Consider the following 25108-nt stretch of genomic DNA (forward strand, 5'->3'; position numbering starts at 1 on the left):
CCTCGACCACTTATTACCGATTCTACGGTACGCTCGTTCTACTTAGTCTAGTCCCCAACGGAGCATCTAGCCTACTCATATCGCGCCCGATAGTCTCCTTTATGTTCTCTCTCACAGACTGACTCGTCGAGTGCCGAGGTCGGTTCGACGATTCTAATGGGAGGTCGGTGCCCCGACGACCCAACGTCAAGTGCTGCTCTCTGCGTCTCGTTTCGCTGCTCTGTCAGCCAGAAATTGTTTGTATCCCCATGTTGGTCATTTCATTCCGAAGATCGGGATCGCTTATCTTTCTGTATACCACCGAAAGCAGCCGCCACCGTGTTTCGTACTATGTTGAACCTTAGGTAGTCGAAGGCAACATGTTCTGGCAATTCTCCATACACTCAGGACATGGTGAAAAGACACGATACAGATACTGCTTGAAGCAGCCGTGACCTGACAGGGACTGTGACAGGTGGAACTTAACTTCTCCGTGCTCTCTGTTCTCTAAGGCCGATAGATTATGGGTGAACCTTCTCGGAGGCAAACCATGCTTGCTGCCACTTAGCCAGCGAGCGAATTCTTGTCAACTTCCTTGCCTGCCTGGTTTCTCTTCGCTGATAGCAGTCGATGTCTTCGGTCAGGATGATGCTGATCGGTGTCATCCCAGCCAATACGCATGCCGCCTCCGATCATGTAGTCCAGTACCGCTCCGTTTGGTCTGTAGCGCCGCGCCCCAGGCTGGTTTACCGCATTTTAGTAGCGATGTTGATACGCCAGCCAGAAGACGCATCTTACTGCTTCTAGGACCACCTATGCTGAGCATAATTCTTTGATCGCATTGCTCGCCTGCACCGCCTTCTCGCATGAATGATCGACTGTGACTGTTGAAATTCAGCCGATCGTCTCGCTTTACGAACAGGTATCTCAGCGTTTGCTGTGATGCTACAGTGCCATAGTTCCCGACGTTGATCTCGGCGTGCATGACTGCTTTGCAGTTGTAAACTAGTAGAACATTATTTTTGTGGCGGGCAATCTTCAGCTTGACTCCCTCCATCCAACCTTCGACCTCGTCATTTGCCTTCGTTGCCAGCATTTCATCTTCCTCCTGCGTCTCACTAATTACCGTTAGGACAACGTCATCCACGTAGCCGACGATCTCGACCCATCTTGGGTAGCTCCAGCGATATGACCCTAGGAAGTAACTCTTCAAAATCTGGCATAAGTAGTTGGGAACTGTACAGCGCTGTGGCATGGCGCTGTTGAACGCGTTCTTCGCATCTATCGTGACCACGGCACAGTAACGATCACCTCTACGCCTTTGTTTCAATGCTTTCTCGGCACTCTCCAGCACCGTCCAAATAGCGTCCACCGTCGATCTTCCTTTCCGGAATTCAAACTGCCTTTCTGGAAGTCCGTTTTCGCTTTATGTGCATTTCATTACCTAGTTCAGAACAGCCCGTTCTAAGAGTTTACTGAGGCCTATATGATCCTGGATCCCCGGATGGTTTCCCTGGCTTCGGCAACAGTACCAGTTTCTGAATTTTCCATATTTCTAGAAATTGACCTCCGTCCGGGTATTTCTGCATAACCTTTCCAACCATATCTGGATACGCAAGAATTCCGTCCGAATCTGAAGTCTTGTTGATCGTTGGAGACCTAACGAGCTTCGGCATTTCCTACCTCTTCATTGCCGGCTGCATTGTGTAGGGTCATACTTTGGGAATGGACCAAGACAACCAGAAGTCAGTTCACGAACAAAGTCGTTTATTTGTACAAATTGTATCACACCCGCACCTCATGGTGTGCAAAATCGTTCAACCGGCGAGTTTCCTCGCATGAAACATTTTTTATGGGTTCATATGTACATTTCGTTTCGTCCCGCATACACATACAGAGTAAGTAGGATCAATCCGTAGCAGCTGTCAAATCAACTTTGCTATTACAAATTAAGTCGCATAAAAGTACGGATTAGTTCGCAATAAAATCTACACACTTGCATTGCATGCTACTTTTCATCATATGAAATATGCACGTATATCGCCTCCACTTGTGTATGAGGCCTTTTAGCGACACCTTATACGTGAAACTTTGCGCATAAAAGGTGATTTCGTTATATGTACATTCTGGTTGTGTGGGGACCCTCGAAGATGACTCTCCGTTTGTTCGCACACGTTTCGATCGGCGTGGCCCTTGATTTTCGCCATCATTGGCGTAGCTAGGTTTTTTTTTCTACAAGGGGCCTAGTAAATTATTGGTTTACCAAAGTAATGTCGGTCAAAATTTTCACAAATTTTGTAGTTTGCATAAATTTCCACAAATTTAATAGTTTGCATAAATTCGTATTGATTTTATATTGATACTTGTTATTTTCAATTTTCACTACAAGAAATATTCATTTTTTGTTTAATCCAGTAAAATAAAATCATTCCAGAATCATTCAAAAGTCTCATGAGGAATATACCTTTGTAATTCTTCCACGAATTTTTCAGGTATTGGGAAATTTCTTCATGAATGATTTCCGTACTTTTCCAGTGCATTTTCCAAGAAGTTCTAGAAAAACTTTACCAGTTTTCACTGAGTTTTCCTGGATTAGTAGTTGTTATTCAGCTTGAACTTGAGCTTGATTGGCTGCACTTACACAAGAAACCAACCAGTTGACTACTTGGGACTAACAGACACCCTCAGTGTATAAGTGCTGGTGATGTTTAGGCGATAATGGCGCCTGCCACGTCAGAATGCAGACCAATGAAGGGAAGGGGGAGGAATTGATAATGCATTAAACTGGCTCCCACGGTAGACCGTATTTAGCACTGCGTCTACGCCAGTTCTTGCGGGAAGGGTAAAGGGCTGGGGTTATTTTTATGGCAGAGAGGCTTGCTGGTTTGGTTAGCAGACTGCCTATGTATCAGGCGTGAGGAAAGGCATGCTATAATTATGAAAGAATGGAAGCGTACCCGACCAGAACCAAATAACAAGATTATAACACATTTCTATCAGCAGTTGTTAAAAATAACAGATGTTGATAAAATTTTGTTATTCAGATGGCTTTGTTCTCAACTTGTTATATTTTTAGTAACGAATTTATAACAAAATTTGTTATATTATTGACATCGCATTTATAAGTTTGTTGCAAATAACATCCGATGTCATAAACAGTAACACAGTTTGCAATAATTTTGTTATTTTGTAACATCCTTGCAACACATTCTGTAATAATTTTGATATAATTGTAACAGGGTTTGTTATATTTTAGTTTAATTTGGTGCAAATTTTGTTAGAATTTTTGTTATTTTAACTACTAACGGTACATGTTTTATAACAACTGGTTATATAAAAAAATCATATCAGGTGAACACATTCTGTTATAATCTTGTTTCTTCCGTCTGGTCGGGTAGGGAAACGGATTATTTCTATCCGTCTCGGGTTCTAGCAAATGCTATGAACTGTGATAGATATATTAAGAGTAGTAGATAGAAGCAAGTGAAAGATACAACTACAAAGTACGATGAAAGGGACGGGCCTGGGATTGAACCCATGACCTTCTGCTTATGAAGTAGTTGTTCAACAGATTTTTTCTTGAAGCTTATATGACTTTCTGATCTCATCAGAAAATGTGTATGGAATGGTTAAAAGAATCTCTTGAAGAATTTCGAATTTCAAACATTTCTCCATGAAAGCCCTCTACGATATCATTACAAATAAGTTCTAATTGTTAAATTAAAATATCTTCCACTTATTCATAAATAGTTTGATAATCACCAATATCGTCTTCACTATCACCTAACAAGGATTCTTTCCACAAATTCTTCAACGATTGTCCCAACAGTTTTTTTTTTTCTATTCATGTTTAATCTTTGATCGTCTCATCTAGACTTCTTCCAGGAACAAGGCTTGGGAGTTAATCTTGATCTAATCTTAAACAGTTGACTGACTTGATTGACTGTTTATTATGGGGAAATTCAGCCCGATGCTGGTTCATCCCTGTGTCGCTATTCCCGGCCAATCCCTTTTTACCGTTACTTAAGATTGGGGAAGGAAATGTTGATGAAGCACTTACTTAGCGAGAGGCCTCTGACTCAGTGACACCCTCATAAGTGCTACGGAATTGGTATTTTTTCTATGCCTTAACAACATTAGCGTATCTTCTAGGGATTTTCGAAAAGAAGTTTTCAACAGGTTTACTAAAGTATTTTGAAATTCACACTCGAAAAAAAAATCTCCAGAAATTCATTCTTTCTGGTTCTAAGAAAATTCCTCCACATTTCTCCGTGTGTTTGTTCAGAGATTCTTCCACAAATAATATGAAAAAATCTATCCACTCTTCGTATTTGGTTCAAATCTTCTCCAGGAAACCTCAAAATTTGTTTAGGAGTTTCTCACAATTTACTCTACGAAATACTCCATATCCATATCTGAATTTATATAAAATTTAAGAGTTTTGGAAGGGGTTCTAAATACATTTAAATTTTAGCTGAAATTGTATTTGGAAAAAACAAACCTTACCCTTATCGGAAAGTTCAAGAATTCATCGTAGAATATCTGAAACTTTTTGAATAAAATCCTACCGATGTACCCCACCGGGAAGGTTAGGTGGTGTTCGTAGGATTTACTACAAAAATTCTTGTTAGTTTTTGTCTCTTCTAATGGACAATTATTTACGTAAATGAGAATGGAATTTTTAATGAAAGTATTTGTATCTTATATATGCGAAGTTTTTGCATGAACTCCGAATTTTCATGATACTATGGTGAACTGATAAATTTCTTGCTACTTACAAAAATTCAAAACAAACTTTTTTGGACGGATTATATTTAACCATTTTGGTAGAACTGTTGCAAAAGTCATGTGAAAGGAAGAGATACAACAAAATATTGAAGTAGCTTAAAACAACAGATGTATAATGGCCCAAATAAAAATGAGTAATTGTTTTATAATCTTATTCCTAGAGGTTGATGATTACACGATAATTGAAATCTCTCTAATGAATTAAAAAAAAAGAAAAAATTCTCAAGAAGCCCCATTAGAACGTACTTTAGAAATTATCCTTGAAATCTAGCAGAACAACTTCTTTGATTTCTGGACTCCCCAGTATTCTACCAAATAGCCGTAGCGGTAAACGCGCAGCTATTCAGCAAGACCAAGCTGAGGGTCGTGGGTTCGAATCCCACCGGTCGAGGAGCTTGTTGGGTTGGAAATTTTCTCGACTTCCCAGGGCATAGAGTATCTTCGTACCTGCCACACGATATACACATGCAAAAATGGTCAATTTTCATAGAAAGCTCTCAGTTAATAACTGTGGAAGTGCTCATAAGAACACTAAGCTGAGAAGCAGGCTTTGTCCCGTTTGGAATAAAGTCGTTTGGCATAATGGTCGTTTGGCATAATGGCCGTTTGGCATAATAGTCATTTGGCATAATGGTTGACTTAAAATAAATATCGGCATTTTTTAAGCTTTTACCGAGATCAACACCACCGAGCCCATAGCAAAAAAAAATGGTAGGTTCTAAACAAGCGAGGTTTTCTTTCAGAGATTTTCCAAGCTAAGAATTTCAAAAATTGTTGTGACATTAAAGAGCATTACTAAATAAAACTCATGACGGGTCATTACATCTCAGAATATAGAGTATCTTTGAGCTTGTTGCGATATACATATTTTAAAATAGTAAATTGGCAAAGAAAGCTCGTTATTCATCAAGGGAACGCTCATAGAATATTTCGCTGCAGATCAAGATCTGTTCCAGTTCAGACGTAACACTCGATAAAAATTACTTGATAAAAGAATGGATTTTTTTTTGCGTAATATCAAAAGCTCTAATCCAAAGATCTATCAATGCGACTTAATCAAAATAACCAATTAACGAGAGCAGATTATTTTTCGTTTAAAATGTTTAAGGCTCTAACACAAAAAAATCATTTCACAGCATAGCTCAAATGAACAACACATCGTCAAAAGAAAACAATGGTGGTAAACTTTTCAACGGTTCAATGGAAGTCTACATAAAAACATCGTCTATTGTCGAGAGAAGGAAAAATTTGTGATTGAAATAATATTTTTTCCAGCATATTTCGAAAGGAGTTCACGCGTTTGCCCCAAAAAAGTATATGTCAAAAGAAGGAAGTATTCTGTCATTCTCGGCTATACAAATGTTGGCAAAAAGGCTGAGGACGGTAAAACTCGAAAGAACCGCCAATTAAATAAAGAAGGGTGCATATTAGATGGCAAGTTCGTTCACCACCCTGAAATGTATAAAGTTACGACAATTATGAGTGCTAAAAACTTTTCGGGGAAGTGGGCTAGTCGGGGAACTGGCATTCAGGGGACTGGCGTTCGGGGAATCGACATTCGGGGAAAAGTAGCACCACCCATCGAAGTAACTGCAGTAATCTATTTCTCTTTTCGGTGATAATTTGAGCAGAATGTGATCGATTGCTGCCCTTTTTTCAGTTGGAAACAATAAATACTTCAAAAATATAACTCCTAAGAATAGTCTATGCATAAAAGAAGGAGAAATTGAATGAAATTTTAAATCAACATGTTTCACACCTATAATTATGGTTACATCATATTTTGAAAAAAGAACAATTAAAAGAAGTGTAAATTTGTGCTAAATATATAAAAATCTTCAGTGCACAAATTTGTTCCAATAGCAAAACTCAAAAGAAGAATTAATATTTAAAAGAAGGGTAATTTCTGGATATATAATAAAATACTATTGGTAATAACTTTCCTAATTTGCCTAAATTTATTCAAGAACAAATGATTATTGAATAAAGTGTCACTTTGTATCAATTGACTCCTGATGTCATCAGAAAAATTCAATAGAAACGTAAAAACGAAAAATTGAGAAATTATTGATTTCAGACTCATTATGCCAAACGACTATTATGTCAAACGACCATTATGCCAAACGACTTCATGCCAAATGACCATTATGCCAAACGACTTTATGCCAAACAACTTTATGCCAAATGACCTACCACCGAAGTATTCTACCAGAAAGCCTCTATGAATTCCGTCTTGGTAGTGCGCAAGAATTCAATATAAATTATTGGCAGAATAGATTAAACTTTTTCCAAAGTAATATTTTAAGGAAGATCCTTACAAATTTCTTCAAAAAATTCTTAATAAAGCGCTTTGTCATTTTTCGAACTGTTTCTCTACAGATCCCTGTATCGCTATGCTGGTTTTGGAAAAAAAGTATGTCTGGGATTTTTTGACAAATTTCCTCAGAAGATTCGAGGGCAAGAAAGATTCCACAAACACTTTTCGTAGATAATTCCTGTATAGTCCGGGGATTTGAAGAAGAATTCACAAAAAAAAACAAAGGAGAATTTGTGACGCAATTTTTGATCTATTTTACTCTTGATTTTTTTAATTGGGAAAACTGTGTGTAAGAATTTGACAGATTCAATGAATTTTTGGAGGTATTGTGAAGGCAAAGTTTGAACTTAGAAAATTTAGTTAAATCTGGGAACTTATTTGTGAATAAAAACTAGACATAGAAGGAATGATTGATGAAATTGAATTTTTTGTTGAAAACGTAGCTTAGAGTTCAAGCAATCAGTTTATTCATTGGAAATTATTTAAAGAAATTAAAATGAAATCAAACAAATAATTTAGTGCTGGAATAAAACTGGCCGGTTTTTTTTGGACTTCTCTCAGATACCAGGCTGAAGCTCATTGAAAACCCGAGGAGGAACAAATAACTCCCCAATAATTTATGCATACCATGTTTTGGTATCATACCGAAATTAGGTATTGTTCAGTTGTCAATACCTCAATTTGGTATTATAATGGTATTGAAAAAAATCTTTAAAACAATTAAAAATACTTCATTGAGGTATTGAACAGCTATTGAGGTCTGCTGGAGGTATTGAACTACTATTGAAAAATTTCACTTTTATATGAAAATCCATCAAGTATTGTTGAGGTATTACAAAACCTGATCTAATTATCAGTTTGGTGTTCGTAGAATATGCTTGAGTTATTATTTGAGGTATTTTACCTCTTATGCAGGGCTCATTCATACCTCATTCAGGTTGTAAGTATTGGAAATTATCTGGTATGGAATACCTTAGTTTGGTATTCAGAAGTTATTTTCTTCTGCTCGGGAAGATATGTAATGAATTGGGCCTTATTTTTCGCCAGAAATCCCAGCTATCCTTTGTCTATGAAGTTCCTTAATTTTGCCTATTTTTTAAATAATTTTGCTGGACATTATACGAGTTGTAGTTAATGATTGGATTTATTAAGAGAATTATTATAAGGGCAATCATTATCACCAGACACCTCTAGCAGGGCACCCTCCAAAAACATGAGAAATCATAATACAGTGAGTATGCTTGTTTATGCTTATCATTCTATCGGAAAACGGACGCTTTGCAAAAAAGGACCACGTGATTGTTGACCTGAAATCGAATTCATGTTATCTTCTGCGTTCATGAGTCCACTCTGGGTGTAGGGGTAACGCGTCCTGTCTAGTGAATAGGGAGTCGTGAGTTCGATTTTCATCGAGAAGACGTGTAACTTTTTCGCAAGTTTCACTTCAATTTGTCCATATAATCCAATAGCAAGATATATGTAATGTTTAGTTTTCCGGTAGTTGTTAAAATTTCCATTCGGCTGGGTAGCCGTAAACCACGAATCATTATTAAAAAATATTAAATAAGCTGTTGTATAATCTTGAACTGCCGTTGTACACAAAATCTGACAGAATATAACTTCACGAGCGTTAATGGTTTTAAATGATGTTCATTAACCTTCGAGAGATCACTAGTTACCCTTGTAGATCTGAAGACCTGTGCTTATTGGAGGTTTTGGATTACCTTGAATAGTCGTTAAACTCAAAACGTCATACAGCCTAACCATATTAGCCTGTACGTACATCCTAGTTTGCAAGGTACGCTTATAGATCTGATGACCCATACTCCAAGTAGTCCTTGGGTAACCTTAAAAAATCGTTAAACTCTAATTCTGGTAGCGTGTAAATATGTAAGCCCAATAGGCATCAACCTTGGTTCTTAATCCTACGAATGATTACTGGTTACGCTTGTAGATCTGAAGATCTGTACTCAAACAAGTTCTTGTAGAACCTCTAACGATAGTTGAACTCAAATCTTGGCGGAATATATTTTCATGAGCCTATATGAATATTAATGTTGGTCATGAACCTTCAAGCGATCACTAGTTAGCTTGCAGATCTGTCGGCCTGGTTAATTGGTAGTATATTTAATATTTACCCAAGAAATTTCATACAAAATGAATTTCGTGTAACGGAATCGCGTAATGATTTTAATTCCTTCAAATCCGTTTTATATACTACCAACCTAATACGTTAAAAAGAAGTGCCAATTTTTTAATTTTCATACAACATAAGCCAAATTCGTATGAATGGGTTAACAATTAGTACAGGGTCGAAAATTGGTGCTCTTCTCCTACTCAGTGTTCTCAGTACTGCTCTCTTTGGTTGAGTCAAAAATGTCGGTAAGCACAAAAATGGTAACCCTATATCCTGCTAGGGCTTTTGCTACCACCCGGATTACGCTAGGTATCGTGACATATCTCACCGGTAGAATATTTCACTTGAGCGAGCTGCCTGAGCACAAGCCAAAGTCATTCCGGATGCAAACGACGTGCGAGAAAATTTCCTCGTCGCCACACTTTGAATTCAATCAAACCGTCTTCTGTGTGGAAGTCGGTCGTCGTCGTCGTCGTCGTCGTCATCTTCATCATCATCATTGTAGAGAAAAGCGTCATTTAGCTGGAAGGCAGCCAAAGATTCTCACCGGAGAAACAGGAAAGTCATTTGCTGATTGTGACGATCATCGTGATCTGGAACAAGAATTGGGTCATAAACGAAGAGGAATCTAGGAAAATAGGAAGTTTCTAAGACGGGAGTGAAGCAATTTTAGTTTACTGCTTATTCTCACGATTTTTTTATGGTTCACTCGATGTTTGGTGAAAGACTATCGATGAAAAGCAAGATGCAAAGCATATTCAATTTTATGGTACATTGGCTTATCCCCTTTTTGAAGTCGATTCAATAATCGTAAAATGGAATTCTGAAGCATTTGAAATTTGAAAGCGGATCGACAAACGACACATTGATACGGCTGTTCGTTTGATGTTTGTCCGATAGAAGAATATTTGGATTGCTAAACGTGACTCTGTGTACCCTTCTGTTTGATGTGTTAACCCATCTAGACAGTCTTTTTGTCGTAGAAAAGAGACGAAATCGACAAAGGCCTAAAACCTCGACGATGAAGATAAAATGTAATTTTAATAAATATTTGTAAGAGCATACAGTGGTTACACTATTGTTGGTCACCCACTAGAATGGTTATTTACTTTTGAATTGCATGTGGAACACAGTGACTGATAATCGTGACTTGATGACCCATAACAGTGTGAGCACTGTAGTTTGCAAATTATTATAATCGTTATATTTCATCAGAATCCTAAAATGGATGCCATGATAGTAGTTATATGAGAGAAATTTGAATCAGAATCCTGAGTGAAATTCCATTTGAAATCCTGAGTGAGATTCAATTCGGAATCCTGAAAAGGATTTTATTTGGAATCCTAAGAAGATTTCTCGAATTCCAGTTCCTGATCTGGGATCAACCAGGATTTTATGTGAGATTGAACTTGTAATACTAAGCTAGCGTTTATCGGAATCCTGAATATGGATTCATCGGAATTCTTAGAGGGATTTCATCGGAATGCTGGGAAAGAAATTCAATCAATTTTTTAAAGGAAATAAATGAAATTATTGATCATATCAAAAGAGCATGTGCAAAGCATCTCCAGTATTATTCATGATTGTCCTCAATCCCAAAGCTCTCATTCTTGTAGTATGCTAGGTATGGTGCTCTGGTAGTACCATGTGTGGAGCACAGTTTTGTTCCCCTTTCCGCGAGAACTTCCGGATTCAAATTCATCTGACGTGACCAGAAGTGGTTTGGGAATAGAAGTTGCCAATGCGAAATGTCTCGAATACAAATTCTTGGACTGCGTACTGATGTTATAATTTGCTAACTGGGGAATACATGTTCGACTTGTTCCAATTTTGTGCCCCGTATTGGGAGACGTAGGCTGGGAATGCCGAAAATTTGCGAAACCAGAATGCATAATAAGTGACAATATTAGCATTTTTGCTACAAGACGAGAAGGCAGAGTTTCGTTTCCTCCAGCGTATTGTATTGTGACTCCAGAATGGCAAAAGAAACATGTTAGTCCTGGATATGTGAAAGCATTTTACAAATTGTCATCCATTTTTTGCTATTTCCTGAAGGGGTTGTCTGTAACGTTCTACTGTGAGTTTTTCAGGCTTGTAGTGACCGAAATGGATTACTTCTCTTTGCGAGTGAACGATTCAATTTAGTGAAGGGGTAACCGATTGGGAATGGGTTTTCAAGATGAACTAGAAGATACAAATTTGACTATTTCCAACTTCTGACAGAAAAATCCGGTCTTATTAACATAAATCGTTTTAAATGCGTTATAATGCTTTTCATTTTTTGATTTGATTTTTTTTACCAAAGATGTTCTTAATTATTTAGACTCGTTTCGTAGTGTTAACTGCCTGCAATTAATCGTTTCTAAAACTGCACAGCGATAGATACCAATCGATTCTCGTCATGTCTGCTAAATTGCATACACCGCCTTTTAATCAAAAATTGAGCATGGTTTATCTGTTCCCGCGGGCAAATAATTACCACAACTACCGCCAATATGTTTGCATTTCCAATATGCATGATGCCATGAGACTTGCTCTAGGCTTCATAGGGAGGGATTGCCAGTCAGCCACCCGGCGCTAGGCGGCAGAAACTGAAGTCATCGTCGTCGATTACGATATCTCTACTCAGCCCCCGAGAACGCCTCTCTGGTCTGCCTCTCGAAAATGTCAAATAGCTCAAACTGGTGCCACCCTCCCCGGCTTGACTCGACGTCAAAAGTTTCGGAGGTAATCTGCTCGCAAATAACAAGCCACCATTGCTCCGATTGTCTTAGCCGAGCAGTGCACAATGGTTCGAATCGATAACTAAGCAAATAAAAACTGTTTTATTTGGTTCTCGTTGCTTTTGGCCTTATGATTACATGAGAGAAGTTGTTCTAAATTGAATTTTGCATCTTCTAAGATAAAAGTTGGATATGATGGTCCTTATGAGGGTTTAAATTTTGAATCATTCTGTTTGTAGTTAGAACGGGCTTTTAAAAGGAAAAATTGCGATATAACTGTGTGTCACACGAGTTTAAAAATTTGCTATCAATTGCTGTATTTTTCCATATTCCTCTGCATGATGCATTCAAAAGGAGTCTGAAGTGAAGATGTGGAGTCGTAGAATAAACATGTACATTCTTTTTTTTAACATTTTTGCAATTTGACTTGAAATATTCTGCTGAATATGTATATACGTATATGTATACGTTCATATGTTTTGTATTTGCAAATGCTGAACAAATAATTTAAATTCGTTTATTTTCCTTTGAATGGGAATCGTGACTAATCGTCAAAATTGGCCCAATCTCATCTCTTTAAAGGGGTGACATTGGGGCAAGCAAACTACAATTGATACGTTAAATGAATAACTCAAGAGAACCGTCTGCCGCTCATATTTTCTAGAACTTTCCAATAACAGTTTTTATGATTGGCTTGAATGTGAGATTTCAGAATAGTACCTGAGAAACCTTAGAAGTGACAATTTAAAAAGGCATAACTGTTAAGCTATTTTCAATCATTCATTAAATTTAAACTATTAGCTCAAGGAATCTATTTTTTTTCATTGTAGCTGCAAGTAGTACTACAATAAAAAATTAAATTAATATTCTCAATACTTGTTGAGATATTTCAGATTATGCTTTGGCCTAATGTCACCCCTGACGACGGTATTTCAAATAAATTTTCTGTTGCTTAAACCGGAATAAGTATAAACTTAGCTATAATTAAGGTTTGTGTAAGTATTACGATAAAAAATATTCACTATGAAAAATCAAAAAAATGACTCTTACTCGCGAACACGAAAATTTCCCTAGTACTGGACAGCACCCAATACCGGACAAAGTCGAAAAATTGAGAAATCATGGTCTAATCAAGATGGTGTATTAGAAGAAAAGAAAGCTATTATGCAGACCTAACTTTGCGTAGAACAACACATCCTTGAAATATGTATGCCTTGAGTATGAGCATGAGCATGAGCATGAGCAAAGATGACCGTACAATTCGTAGTTGCTACTCCGTGATTAACCAGAGCAATCGAAGTTGCACAGGGAATTAATGAATGGGGCTTGGGATTAGCTCACCATTATTCAATGTGCACAAATCGAGAGCTCAAATATCAAAGTCAATAACGGGCCGGCCACGTCCTTACGGACATCGGGGAAGGGAAGGAATGTTAGTTAGACAACCGTTGTTACTAGAGACCGAGTATACCTCTGCATCTCCACAGTTGTCATGGAAAGGATATTGGGTTAGTGGGATAAGGTAAAGATCTGGGAGTCACCAATGGTTGGTGATGCGATCCATGATATAATCACGCCTAATCGGTATGGCAAAATAATTCGATTATCGCATTGTACGCCGAATAAGTGTTCATCACTCGCCCACGAAAGAGCAAGCGACGCGATCAATATATCAAACACAACTAACGATCCACGGTGCTTTTCTGCATTTCACTAAGTGAACAACGCGCGACATGTTTAATCCTGCCCTCATCGCCCGCCCCCGCAGGAGCAAGCGTCAAGGTCGAAGGATCAAACACCCCACCTTGAAATATGTATGCCTTTTTTAAAAAGTAGATATGTTCGAAAATCGTTAAAAAGCTGAAGTATCGACTTACGTTTGAAGCTCATTCGTAATTATTTTGATCATGGCAAAGTAATTTGGATGACGCATGATCGATCATAATCATTATTTGAAAGTATGAATGAATTTCGTATCTTATTTAAACTAAATGTGAACAAATTACAATTTTTGATAAAGCACCTCCTATCCGCCAGTTTCGGTTTGGATTTGTTATATGATATCTTTGTAATTGTTGCACCACTGTCTCAAAATACATTTATTTTTTATGGGTTCCGTCGACCAAGGTATCAAACATGAAATAGAATCAAGAAGAATAAACATTCAGAACAACATCGTAAAATATATGATTTTTTGACATTTAATTTCACATATGTAAACAGTTTGTCATAAGGGGCAAAAGGGGGCCCGCAATTTCCTTAAAATAAAAGTCAACGTTGTTTCCTCGTATAAAACTGAAATCAATGTTTTCCACTCATGAAAATTAGAATAGACATTCAAGGACTTTCAAAAAGAATTCTGAATAGTTTCACTACTATTCCGATAGCCAAATGGAATGAAAAATAAAATATTTACGTAGAATTACGGGTTCGTTATAATGCTAACTTATGAGAAAGTACCGTTGAGGTGAGCAAATAATAATATATAAGATTTGATGCATTTCACTCTGGTGGTCAACTTGAAACAAATTATTGATTGTAGATGATTGTCTGAATATTCTAATAAAAATACTAAAAAAAACATTTCTGGCCTACATTGAAAAACATTGGTTCTCAAAATTCAAAGTTTATCTGACAGAACTTTTTTTTGTGTCAACATATTTTTGCGTGTCATTTTCAAACAAAACTAATCAGGTGAAAGTCACAATCATCTCAATTCAATGAAACTCAATACGCGAGTCTAACCAGTTTACTTTAAATTTAAGAAAATTTCATGTAAAAAGAGCTCATGATGCGTTTCTTGCTACATTATATTTGGAGTTGGCTGCACTCTCCTAGAATTCGAACAATTGATTTGAGACGAAAATATCATTGTACAATGGATTTAACATTATCCAATCTGATAATTGAAATATGAAAAATAATGTATTTTTCTCTCTTACATTCTTCTCTTACATGTTATCAAATTTTCCCTCGTTATTAGACAAGAAAAAACAAAGGAATAATATTTTCGATAAGGTCCAATATCCATTTTTTTATATTCTTAGAGAGTGCTGTCACCTCCTAAAATGATGTGGCGAGAAATGCCTCATGAGCCCTTCAATATGGAATTCTTGATATTTGAAAGTGAACTGATTAGACAAAATTGACTCGCTTTTTGAGCTTCTTTGAATTCTTGGATGATTGTGACTTTCACTTTAAAAGACACTACACGTTAATGCTTCCAGTGGGCTATTTGCCCTTTGAAGGAAGCACCACACTAGACAACGGACTAGCATGCAACGCCCAGTGGCACAGTTGGAAAACATTCCTCACGAAAAGCTTTCGGCCTGAGGCGGGAATCGAACCCACGCTCCTTAGCACGATGCGCCGAAATGCCTCGGTGACACGCTAGAAAATTCAATTTACAACGAGAAAAACTTTATGTTAGGAAAACTGTTTTTTTCCTTAAATCTGCCTATCTCGCGATGCATGGACGGTTGGTAGTGATCACAATTCCGGTGATATTTCATTAAGCAAAAAGTCGTGTGGTAGAAAGTCGTTTGGCATAATGGTCATTTGGCATAACAGTCGTTTCGCATAATGAGTCTGAAATCAAGAATTATATTCAGTGATATAGTGGCGCGTCCACGTTCGAAACCATGGGTAAGACAAACGTTGATAAATATTTTGTGCACTTGGATGAACTGCAGGAAAAATTGCTGAAAAAAAACTAGATTTGTTCCAAGAACCCCTCAATAAATTTTGGATTTCTTGGAGGAAGCGTAAATTCGTGAAGAAATCCACATGAACAGGTGCAGGAATTCTGGCAGGGTTTTTTGAAAAAAAATTCGGAAGAAATTTTGTTCAAATCTTTGGAAAATCTCCTCGAGTAGCAACTGGAGAATTCTGTTGATGGATTCGTGAAAACTATTTGGAGAAAATCCTAGGAAAGTTTTGAAAAAGAATTAAAGTAATACCTGAGGAAATTACTGGAGGTAGTAGCTATGGAGTTTTCAAGGATTTCCTGGAGCAAATTCTGGAGAAATACTTCTATGCATCTTTTGAAAAATCGTTCAAAGAATCCTTGGAAGAATTGGTAAAGATATCTATAAGACAATTTGTGGAGAGATCCCTGCGGAAGACTATGAAAGTATTTAAAAAAAAAATCACTTTGATAATTCCTGAAGCTTTTCCTCGGCGGATCTGAGACGAAATTCTTAAAGAGCCCGTTATAGCCTCTGGATGTTTTTTCAATGCCTGTACAATTTTTTACTATTTTTTTTTCTTTGTGACGAAGTAACAAGACTAATTCCAAAATTTTCAAAAGAAATTGAAGACGCTTGAAAAATGTTTCATCGCTTAGAAACTCTATTGTATATTTCGTTTTACATTCTTCCACAATTCTACAAAGAAAAACATCTTGAGAGTGTGCTGTGGGAGTTCCGTAGAAATTGCTCTGAAAATCGTCAATATTCTGATACTCTGATAGATTATATCAAGAATAATTGCACGTTCAGAATTCGCTAGCACCATTCCACACGTACTGTGTGTAACACGATGTGACTACAGTCACTCTATTCACAGTCAGATAGAACTATCAGAGCCAATCAAACTTGACAGGTAGAGAGTACTTGAATCGGTGGTCAGTATTGTGACTGTAGGTATATTTAAATCAAAGATTAATAAAATAATAATTCGCGTACAAGAACAAATTGACAAAAGTTTATAGGTATTGAATCAAACTTCAGCTCAAAAATATTCGACAAAATTTGACCTTAATGAAACTTATTGATTGATCGACATCAAAAAAATATTTTTTTCAAAGTTCAAACAAGAAGGTCACTTGTAGGCTTTATTTTTTTGCTCAGTTGTCAGCAGTTTAAGTGAGATTATCACGTTGCCAGTTCTTGCGATTTTCTATTCGCCACACTGTGAATAAGGTGATTGTATATGCGATTTATATTAGATCGATCCATTACTTCATACAAAAATTCTTCAAAAATCGTCTGATAATTCTTCATGAATGTTTCAGAAACTTCTCCAAATTTATTTCCAGGAAAGCTCACGGCAATTTGTCCCAAAACTTATACAGGGTTGGCCGTCGATATTTTTGAGAAACTATTAATTGATTTTTTCAGAAATGTCATAGAGGATTGCTCCATTTGGTTTTCTAACGATCAAAGATGTTTCTTGTAACAATTATTACAGAATTTTCACTATAAATATTTTCAATCGTTCTTCTCACAAGCCAAAACTTTTCGGGGCCATGCACAAACCATTTTACGCTTAATTAGGCATGAGAACAGCATGGAAAAACTACGACGTTTATCGTATTTGTATTTATATTAAACAGATTATTGATAGTTTAATTTATTTCTCAAGATTTCTGCTAATCTTGTTTTTTTTAATCGTGGGAAGGACAATCCTTTGACTGTCCTACCCATGTGTTTTTGTGCGTAGTACATGTCCTACCTGTCCTACCCACTTCCAGTGCCACTGGTGATGCTCGTTTTTATGTGTCTTTTGCATCCTACCGGCGACATCAGTTTTTTTTTTATTTGAATGATTACCAGCAGTGGAGAAAATATTTCAAATAGTATATTATTGTTTACTCAGAGATTGCCCTTTTTATATATAATTTATTCTTTGCCAAATTTCAGCTTCTAATTTTATCAAAAAGTGATATAGAGAATTAAAATTACGCATAAAAAATTGCTCCCTTGCACCAATAGTTGCCGTCGTGTTCCAGTAGTGGATCAACGGATGGATGCAGTTTTTTAAATGGATGTATAAAAATGAAGAAAAGTCTCAGAGATGATCTTTATGCTTCATTCGAAAGATATTAGTTGCTGTTCCGAGGGAAAAATGTTAAACCTATGTAAAAATTTACCATTTTGTTTAAAATGCCTTGTATCATTCCCGACTGTCTACTACTGGAGCACTAGCGCAACTACTGAAACACGTGTACCAATAGTGGCTCAAGCGATTTTATGTTAAAAAAATATTTTTATTACTCTTTTTATATTTTTCCCATATAGTAGAGTTTGAAATCTTTCTGTTGACGCCAGAAGATCTCTGTTAAGGCTTTTCGTTATTTTGTTATGATTTTTTTTATAGCTTAGGTAGTCCACTAATGGCACCGGCACCCTATATTGTGTTTGAATCTGCTCATTTTAAATTACTAATAATGCCAACCGACAGGATCTGTACGCCACCCTTAGTTCAGGATGCGATGCATGATTTTTCATGCTACCAGTTGGCGCCAGTAACAAAAAGTACAGAAAACAACCTTTCAAACACAAAGTTTCTACTAGACGAATTCCATGTCAAATCGGTCAGTCACAGATCTTGACCACCTTCGATTTGCAGTAAATTTTGCACATGCTTTTAGTATGATACAATAAGTGTTGTCCATAGAAAAATCGATCATTTTGACTCGAGAATAACTTTTAAAAATGACCTATAAATTTTTGCATGCAACTTATTTAAAAAATTCTAACTCCGAAGCTGTTGATTTTAAATAAAAATGTTCTATGAAGAAGTTTTAGTGAACCGTTTGGCCTACAAGAAAAAAAAATACACACTAAAAAAATATTTCATGTTTTTTTCATGAAAAATTCAACAATAAAACAATTTTTTAACTACACAAAATCCCCATTTTTATTTATTTTTAATTTTCATTGAAGAATCTTTATAGTAAACAGTTGTTGGGACAATGGTGGAGAATTTTTTTTTGTTAGAATCGCGAATAACTAATGAGAGTGACCTTTTCAAATATGTAGGTAATATTTTTTGCATTAAACTCGATACTTCTAGAGTAATTATTCATATATTCATTTTGGTTCAGAATAATTTCAAGAGTCTTATTGTATCATCAGAACGTATTTATTTTGACAAAAAAAAAAAATCAAAATTTTGAAAATCGGTCGAAAGTTATTCTTACAAAATCGTTTTTAATAAAAATGTCTTCATCGGGGAACTTTGTCCCAAGCATCTGTTTTCTATCAAGATTCTGTGGTGAAAATTTTAAAATTATTTAGAATGGGATTTTTGTAACTTAAAAATTGGGTTTAAGTATGATTTTTTAAGAAAATTAATAAAATATTTTTTCAGTGTTAATTTTTTTCTTATAGTCCACATGGTTCACAATAACTTTCTCATAGAACATTTTTATCTAAAATCAACATTTATAAGCCATTTTCAAATGTTATTCTTCAGTCAAATTGACCAAAAACAAGCGCAAAATTCAATCTAAATCGAAGACTATCGTGCACGATTTTTATTTTTTTCGACTCATTCTGGATAGAATTTGTCAGTACTGAAAACCAAATGGCGACACTGTTATTCGTAATCCTCTCATTGAATGTGCTACGTTCAGATCTCAATTTTTTAAATTTTCAACACATGTTCATGGAAGTATGCAAGTTGAAAACATATGTGTTAGGTCAGTGTAGATGGAAGAAGAAGAAGATGATCAGTGTAGAGTAGCGGTTCTACCGTTTTGGAAATCAGGCACTAACGGTCACAAAGCAGGCCTGAACTGGAGTAGACACTAACAGTTTGAGAAACCCAGCGAGAAAATTCATCTAACTCACATGATTTACTTGATATAAAACTGTATTTCATTCAATTCTCACTTAATGATTCAACTTTACAAACTTAACTCTTAGCACACTAATTCAAAAAAAACTTGCACGGTATTTTGGGTAGTCCACTTCCATGACGTCACACGGTGTTGTAGCAGAAAGGAGGCTTCACCTTGTGTCAGTCCATCTTTTATATCCAAGATGAGGCGAAAGAAGGTACAACGCCATTGTGCTTGCATTGGTAAATCCCTTTCTCACACTTTTGGGCGTTTATCTCATCGACGAACAGGGGGTGATTCATCGATTGCTCAAAACAGATGGCGCGGTAGTTCTCCTTTCGTGACATTCACAAACAATATGGAATATCATTGAAAATATGAAATAATTGTTACTTAGAATAACTTGGAATAAACATAGGAATCTACAATGGTCAATGTCACAAAAAGATTGAACTTTATAAATCAAAGAAAAAGAATATTGCAGTAAAGCTTCATAAGTTGACCAAAGACGGTATCGTTCATAATTCAATTTTAGACGAATTTCAATGAAGGCCTTCGAGTGTTCAATGATGACAAACTGTTTTCTGTACCTAAAGTGTAAAACTAGCTTAAATTATGTTAAGAAACTCTTTTTCTAAAGAATCTATGACACCAATATATATCTATTATTATAATTCGTTGGATACGATCAAACCATTATGAGAAAAATTTTCGATTAAATTGAGAAAAATACCGTTTTGATTCATATTACGGACACTTAAGGACTGAGCATAGTGTAACCGTCCGAAAATCATATAAATTGAAACATAATATATGATACCTCTGCGTTCAAATCATGCTTTCAAAGCACTAATCTTTCGGATGGCGGTCGAAGATTCGGATTTCACAGCTTGAATTACCTGAAATAAATTGAAATTAGTGATCTTTCCATGATTCTTATTCCGGACGTACACAGTTAAAAATAATGAAGATTACACGTCATGTAAATTTCATTCATGCGATGTAAACATATCGTCATGTAAATTTAAGTCTGAAATCATGTAAGAATGTGCTATATGTCATGTAATCACTCAGGATTCTGCTGGATTACATCACATATAATTGAAGTTTACATGACATATCATGTAAATATCCATGACATTCCACACTCCATTTATGTGCATTATATGTCTCAGAAATTTACACGTTTCATTCGAACTGTGTAATCTCACTTTTGTTTCATATTGCGGACACTTTGTTTCGAATTCCGGACAGCCCACGAAAAGCAAAACTAAAATGGTTAAATTATATATTAAACTTTCTCATCCGTTAGAGCAACGTCAAAATTTATCGCGAATTATAAAATTTCATGGATTGCTATGGTAAATTCATATTAAATCGTGTCGGAAAGTTGTGAACTTTTGAACGGGAAATTTTGAAACATTTCATGTGAATCCTTTCCCATACAAAGTAGAGTGTCCGGAATTTGAAGCTGTCCGGAATTTGAATCAGAACGGTAATATTGTCTTGTTTTTCCTATTTCTGTTTGATTGATTTATCAGCTGTTAAGTTGTACATTTCTACTCATCATTAATTTTAAACTACTAAACTGAAATATTGTATATTATTGATAATTTCCTAATATGGCTGGGTGACAAAATGTCGAGTACAAAAACAACAAATGCGAAAACATCGAAAGGTCTAAACTTCAAAGGGACCAAACGTTAAATGGACTTAACTTTGAAAGGAAAGATCTGGAATAAAATGAAAATTGCTTGGAAGAATTATTGTAAAGGGTAAATAATTCACAATGTTTCAATAGAATTGTATTTAATTTGAAGTGTATTTAATCGAACACAATGTTAGAAAAAATCTGGAAAATTGTTCCAAATTGCTGTTGAAAATTGACATCTTACTACGTTTTGACTCTATCGAAGTGTTGGGATTCGACATGTTTGCTTTCGACGTTTTGTCTTTCAACATTTTTTTGTTTTGACTATTTGAACCTAAACTGTTTTTTTCCTGCTATGCTGTTGATTCGGACCATTGTGCAGTGCACTGATGCAAACCCACCCACAAATCCCGTCCGACCAGCTCTCTCGACTAGCATAGGATCGTATGTTTTAGTTACAGGCTTCGGGTTCCACTTGTGCTGAGGCACTATGAATAGATATTGGATGGCAAGCGCCAGCCTGTCAGGTGAGATATCAAGAAGTGCAAATCATATCCCAGCCCAGCTGAAGTTTTGCATCGGAAAGTGATGGTGTGAAGGCGGTGTATGAGCTGCACCGTTAGCGGGAATCATTGCTAGCATAGCTGGGTAAGGGAAAACAAGGTAATATGCGCCATCTAAGAAAAAAAACTTAAGCGTAACTGTAAATTTCTCCGAGAACGTTATTCTAATTGGGTTTCGAAATTTCGAAAACGTTATTCTAATTGGGTTTGAATTTTCTAGTAACAGAATCAATCATACCCAATAAATTAATTTTAAAAGAAATCAAACTATAGCCAACGATTTGCAAAAGAGAGGGGTATAATGCGCCACCCAGTCTCCAACGGATTTTTCACATGGCAATATCCAGCTACATGTTTTCCAAATTCTTAAGTTTGCTGCAGATAATATGCGGTTTTATTTCTCGCTTGAGTTTGCGTTTTCGCGGCATAATTTGAATTTAACCGATGGTTTTCGAGTAACTATTAAGTATGGCGCATTCTGTGAAACGTTAGTTACTCCCAAAGTTGACAAAAACCTTTTTTATATGTTTCCAATGTAGAAATTGAAATTTTTTTTACATAAATCGTATGAAATCATCGAATTGGACTAAAATATCTTTTATCTTGAAGATATTGCGGGCGGGTGTTTATTCCTACGGCGCATTTTTCACCTAGGTCCCTACGAGTGGGTTCGGGATAGATTGCATGCTACACGATACGGTCCCATTCCGCGATGTTGTCGTTGCTGACAGCAAGAGACGATTCTCATAGCATGTGGTTGCGTGTTGGTTTAACTTTGATCGGCGTATCGATTGACGTAGCGCGATGGTAAAGCCTTTCTGTAATCTTGTTAATGCCTTTGGAATCCACAGACTGTTGGCGCGGTGCTTCTAAGAGTTTTCGCAAAACAATGTTTCAGGAAGAAATTGGAGAACGAAAATCGGAGACGTTCGCTTGGATGAAACAAACTGTCGTCAATTAATTTAACGTAGGGTAATCAGTGTACATTGTACTCTGGAGATTTGTTAGCAAGATTCATAGACAAACATCAGTTTTCGAAACGAAAGTTTTGTAAGCTTTAAGTGTTTCTATTGAAACACTGATTGGTAAATGTATGGAACTTTCATAGCTAGTTGCAGTACGCTTTGTGAAGTTTGAGCAAGCTTATACTTTTTTTATTTGCATATCTGCGTTGGGCTGTACAGCTTCATGTAGCGCAATCTAGGATTGAATATCAGCTGGTGAGCTCGTTTCATGCTTCTGTTTCGAATAAGTTAATATGATGCTTCACATTATTATCAAGAGGAGAAGTTAATGCTGATCTCTTAGAAAAAAAAAAACAGAATATCAATGTAACATCAATCATAACGTCCGAATTAATAACGTTAATTATTTGTATCTTCCAGACATTCAACCAGAAGACTCCGGTTGGTACTCGTGTGTCGCATATTCCGAAAAAGGAGAGACATCTTGGAGTGCATTCCTGCAGGTAAATCTCAGTTTATATCAACATGCAAACATCCATGTCTGCAATCGATGACTGCGGTTTGAATCCATGTCCAATTTACCTATTTTTTTCTTGTTTGTTCCATCCAGGTCGAGAAAAATCTCTCCACCATGCTGCCTCGTTCCGGCAGTCCAGAGTTACTCCCGGTGGCACCATCCATTCCGAAAGCCGTCAACATCACCAACAGCAACGTTACGCTCATGTGGACCAAAATCGGCGGCGGAGGTGAAGATTCTCTACAGGAGAAGCTCTGGAACAACCCCGTCAGTGGCTACTTGGTGGAATATTACAGCCCAGATGAGAAGAAGGGATGGATCCGGGCAATTCGGGTTCCTGGAAACACTGCCACGGTATGATATGCATATTAGGGTGTCCCGATCAAAGTCCGGAACGTCATGGTTTTCAACCTTATATCAGCTTTCTGAAAAATAGTTTGGAAGTTCCGCTCAATCGATTTATGAAGAAAGGACATTATTGATCAAAATTGACATATTTTGACGTTTTGTGCAAAAGTTTTACAGTTTTCGGATACAAATTTCAGGATAAAAAAAAACCGTGAGGTTGACAACCATGACTTTTCGGACTTTGATTTCTTTTTCAAGGATATCCTAACGAATATAAATATTCTCTCCACATACACAAATCAAATCTAATTCAACTTAAAACTTGGCTCTTTCTCCCCTCTCATTCCAAACCGCAGATCACAAACCTCTCACCATCCACATCGTACATCTTTGTGGTGCGGGCGGAAAACGCTTACGGTTACTCGGCTCCGTCCCCGCTGTCCAACCTGATCCGGACTCTTTCGGCAGACGATGGCGTCACCATGCCGGAAGAACTGGAAGCCGCTCGGATGGTGCTCAATGGCAAGGTAAGACCCGGCAGCAGTCGACGAGGCAGAAAATTTCCAATCAATTTCCCGGGAAAATTAACAGAATTCCGCCATCCAACGACCACCCCCCCTCAAACATTGTGGTAAGAGTTGGTGGAAGTTAGTAAATTTCTCCTCGGGGGATTGAAGCTAATATTTTATCCCACTTTGCTGGATTGAACAAGAGAACGAGACATGGTTGTACGGAGCTTGCCTGTTCCAAGTAAATTATTCACTGATCAGAAATGGCTGCATCTCATCTGAGTTCAATAAATATAATTTGCCCAGGATCTTTTCGTAATGGAAATTTCATCGAACTCTTTGGACATGAACTGTCATCGTGCCTGCCACACATTATACGAAAGCGAATGGCATCCTTGGCAAAGAAAGCTCTCAATTAATAACTGTGGAAGTGTTCTTAAGAATACTAAGCTTTCCCAGATCTTTTCCTCCCTTACTAATAAACACCCGTCCCGTGGCTGATTTAGGAATTTAAAATTCCCAAAAAAACAGACGTTGGGCCCACAAAGGTTAAGTCAGCTAGTTTTTCATGCACTGACTTCTTCCATAGCTGGTTTCCCTCAAACCCTCAAGTCCTCCCAGATCCTGACTGAAACCAGCAAAAAGTCAAAGTCTCGCAAGAGTTATCCCCATTTTATGCTAATGAAAGCTAATGCAAGTCAAGAAGGCAAGAAACGTAGTTTTTCTCCTGTTAGTCTTCCTCGAGTAACGAATCGTTTCTTTGCCCACGCCGAAGATGCTCCGACTCGGGGTCCTGGCTTTATTATTCTGGATTATTTATACTGTCGTCCGTCGAAGTTGCACTGCCAAAAAATGGCACCCTTGGAAAATGGATGACTGAGCGGGGTGGATGGGTGATGGAAGACGAAATTAGACGAATTAAAAGGAAATAAATTAAACTCGAACAGGAAGAAGGGCGTTCGGTTCTGAAGTGGAACGAAAATGCTTTCGGATGCTTGGTTTGTTCTTGGGTGGCTAGAAGAGCGCACCTCGGGATAAATGACG

At 36.9% G+C, this 25108-nt stretch overlaps 1 protein-coding gene across 3 annotated transcripts in view; it reads left to right on the top strand.

Moving 5' to 3' along the window:
- LOC5565802 (protein sax-3) overlaps positions 1-25108 on the top strand; it is an 808606-nt gene that overhangs the window by 765576 nt on the left and 17922 nt on the right. For all 3 annotated transcript variants that reach the window (XM_021853934.1, XM_021853935.1, XM_021853936.1), the window contains 3 exons: positions 23111-23193; positions 23301-23561; positions 23912-24082. In XM_021853934.1, coding sequence (XP_021709626.1) covers positions 23111-23193; positions 23301-23561; positions 23912-24082 — 515 coding nt within the window. The remainder of the gene's footprint in view (positions 1-23110; positions 23194-23300; positions 23562-23911; positions 24083-25108) is intronic.

This window comes from Aedes aegypti, chromosome 3 (genome assembly GCF_002204515.2).
Source record: "Aedes aegypti strain LVP_AGWG chromosome 3, AaegL5.0 Primary Assembly, whole genome shotgun sequence".
Taxonomy (NCBI): domain Eukaryota; kingdom Metazoa; phylum Arthropoda; class Insecta; order Diptera; family Culicidae; genus Aedes; species Aedes aegypti.